Raw genomic sequence first — 3,493 nt, forward strand, 5'->3', positions numbered from 1 at the left:
AATATATTTTGTGTTTTATTTTTTTTTATTGTTAATTAACACAATTTTTTTGGAGTCGTTAGGAAGAGAAATAAAACCTGTAGAGCTACTATTTTGTTGATTTGCTTTTGTTTTATTCTTTTCTTTTCTTTTCTTTCTTTTTGTTTTGATTTTTTAAATTTTTGACAGTGTGGTTACTTAATTAGGCTTCAACTTTTAGTACAAGGCCAGCAGTTATGAAGGACGGGGGCCAAGTCCATTACATCGACCCCAGTGCATAACTGGTACTTAATTTATTGACCCCCGAAAGAATGAAAGACAAAGTCGACCTCGGCGGAATTTGAACTCAGAACGTATAAAACGGACGAAGTGCTGCTAAGCGTTAACCACTCTGCCAGCTCGTCGCCTAGCTATTCTTTTGTTTGTTTCAGTCATTTGACTGTGGCCATGCTGGAGCACCGCCTTTAGTCGAACAAATCGATCCGAGGAATCATTCTTTGTAAGCCTAGTACTTATTCTATCGGACTCTTTTTGCCGAACCGCTAAGTGACGGGGACGTAAACACACCAACATCGGTTGTCAAGTGATGGTGGTGGTGGGGGGTGGGGGACAATCACAGACACAAGTAGCAAGTATATTCTTGTATATAATATAGATAGATAGATAATCAGAAAATGGAGAAAACCTCAGATTGACAAACACATCGATTGGACCACATTTATAGCTGATTTTTTTAATACAAAGCATGATATAACATATAGGTGACGTAACAAATCTTACGGCCGTTTCCGCAACCAATGTCCGGTTATGAATACCGATAATATATACGGATATTTTATCCCGAGTCTTGAGGTGACACGGTTATCGAACAAATCTTGCACAGCTGCCATTGATTGCCTTGTAGTTTGCGATGTCGCACCATCGTTAAGTTGCAGGAAATTGTTCAATGCAGGTGCAACAAAAACATCTCAACGTATCGATCCAAAGTGACAGTCGTTGTGATCCGCTCTTCATTTTCGGAAAAGTAAGGTCTGATGAAACAAACTTCTTACCACAGAGCCACAAAGCAAATTTTTCGAGAAAATACGTTGCGAGTGTGGGGGCGGGGGCACGGTTTCACAAATACGTGGCTTCAAGTTCGGTCCTACTGTACGGCCCATTGACCAAGTGTTAGATCTACTTTGGCTTTGATTTGACCGTTAGTTTACCAGTGGAATTTGTTAGATGAAGAAACCCATTGTGTATGTGTGTGTATATGTGTGTGTGTGAATAGTTGATGGGAAAGGCATGGCTAGAATGTCTTTGAACTAAAGTCTACCCGACAAGACCTCGGGTTAAACAATAAACGAATAGATAAATAATGTTGATTTATAATGATGACTACAATGGTAATAACGATGGGCGATTATCAAAAGCATCCCAGCCTTGAACCATTCCGTCTATTTTGCTCTATCATTGTCCGTGTGTCGTTCTTTATTCTAACCCTTTGCCTCTTTCGTGTATTACATGTGATGGTTAGTCCATGTTATTCCGCAAGGAGCATAGGACCGATTCCCCGATTTCTCTGGCGTATACACTCCTCGCTGGACGGGACGTTGATCCATCGTAGGATTACTCATTTTCACCAACGCGAAATGAAGTGCTTTGCTCAAGAACACAACGCAGTGCCCGGTCCAGAAATCGAAACCACAATCTTACGATCGTAAGTACAGCACCCTAACCACTAAAGTCATGCGCCCCCACGTTGCATGTGATACACGGGTCGTATTTCGCTAGCGTCCATAAATCATATATGATACACATCCCTAATTTTTATCCAGCTATCAGAATCAGGGTCGTCGCTAAGCTCCTGCAACCCCGCCTCCGCGGTTGAGGAGCTCCATGTAAAGATCAAAGTACGTTGATGACTCATCTATTTATTTTGGTTAAGATTTTGAACTTTGGTTAAGATGTTAACTGGAACTTTCAAGAAATAAAATGGCAATACATTGTACCTGCCAAAGTTCTTGTAAAAATATTACATTGTACTACGAACGTGTACCGGACTTTGTGGATTGTCTATGATATCTATTGAACACGAACTTTGCTCGCAGCTTGATTATTCTGAAGTGTTCTATGATTTTGCGAGACGAAAAGTGCACCGTGTTTGTCTTTGAAAGTTGCTTGGTTTATAAAAGTGCTCTTTTATTCATATCTGGAAGTTTTACTTGTTGAAATGTGTAATAGACCAAAATGAATTTAACTTGTTGTACTTTCAAAGATGTTCTTTAGGATAACGTGAAAGATTGAACTTCAGATGGAATAAAGTAAAATATAGCTATGAATAAAAGGTGTGTAGATTATGAATTTTGATTGAAGGGATGGAAACAAAAAGTTGCAAGGGGGGGGGGTCTAAAAGTCACGTGACGGAGCTGATCAGAATAACTTGGGACTTATGAAAGTTTCCTTTGTATTACTCAGAACGTATGAAACAAAAGGCTAACTAAAAGTCAGAAAACAAGCGTGGGCGATTAGGACCAACGTATGAAAATGCTTCGGAGATACAAAGGGTTAAAGACAAGTGGTTGCGATTTAGGAGAGATTTGATTAGTATTTTTAGCAAGCCGAACGGCCATGTGAAAGCTCCCTTCATAAGATAAGCAGGCAATGGATAAATGACGGAATAGGGTACTCACCAGTCGGGTGGGGTTTATCCTTTAATAAGTAGTGAACTAGTATCCCTAGACCGAACGAGAGAATAAGGATTATGAAGATAACCAGACATATTATTGCTCTTTTGCGCTTCTTACGAGATTTGTCGTCAATCCCCATGGAGTCATTAATTGTAAAGTTCTTCATTTCGTAAATGATTCTTGTGTTCTGTTTAACGTGGTTTTGTTTTTAAATAAAAGCAGACGACAATTGTAGGACGTCGAGATCTGAAGTAATTAGAAGCCACCGAGGTTTTTGCTCTGATGTTTCTGTGATGTTTGTATATGTAGATGTATATGTGTGTGAGAGAGAGAGAGAGAGAGAGAGAGAGTAGGGGAGAAAGAAGACAGACAGTGAAAGATAACGGTAGAGAAAGAAAATTTGTGAGGTAGTTGTAGAGAAACGGTGGGTGAGGAGTTGTGTGTGTGTGTGTATGTGTGTGTATGTGTAAGGGAGAGAGATAGAGAGAGCATGTGAAAGTTGACCGTAGAGAAGGAGTGGGGGTAAGATGTGGTGGTTGTGTGTGTGTGTGTGAAGGAGTGAGAGAGAAAGAATGAAAGAAAGTGAGAATATGTTCTTGTGTGAAAAAGAGAAAGAGAACAGAGAATGTAAAAGTTAGACCGGAGAAAGAGAGACAGTATTCTGTGAGAGAGAGAAAGAGGACAGAGACAGTAAAAGTTTGCCAAAGAGAGAGAGATATAGTGTGTGTGTGTGTGTGTGTGTTGGATGTGTCGAAGACGGAGAAAAAGTTTAGATAAAATTGCGAAATGGGGGGGAGGCGAGGAACAGATACAACAAAGGGAAATTCGGGACGAGATTAAGA

General features: G+C 40.0%; 1 protein-coding gene across 1 annotated transcript in view; it reads right to left on the minus strand.

Annotated features, from left to right (window-relative positions):
• LOC106873725 (uncharacterized) overlaps positions 1-3,279 on the minus strand; it is a 47,272-nt gene extending 43,993 nt beyond the window's left edge. The window contains exon 1 of the mRNA XM_014921207.2: positions 2,655-3,279. Within this exon, the coding sequence (XP_014776693.1) occupies positions 2,655-2,817 (163 nt within the window). The 5' untranslated portion in view covers positions 2,818-3,279. The remainder of the gene's footprint in view (positions 1-2,654) is intronic.
• Positions 3,280-3,493: the final 214 nt, after the last annotated feature.

This window comes from Octopus bimaculoides, chromosome 23 (assembly GCF_001194135.2).
Source record: "Octopus bimaculoides isolate UCB-OBI-ISO-001 chromosome 23, ASM119413v2, whole genome shotgun sequence".
NCBI lineage: Eukaryota > Metazoa > Mollusca > Cephalopoda > Octopoda > Octopodidae > Octopus > Octopus bimaculoides.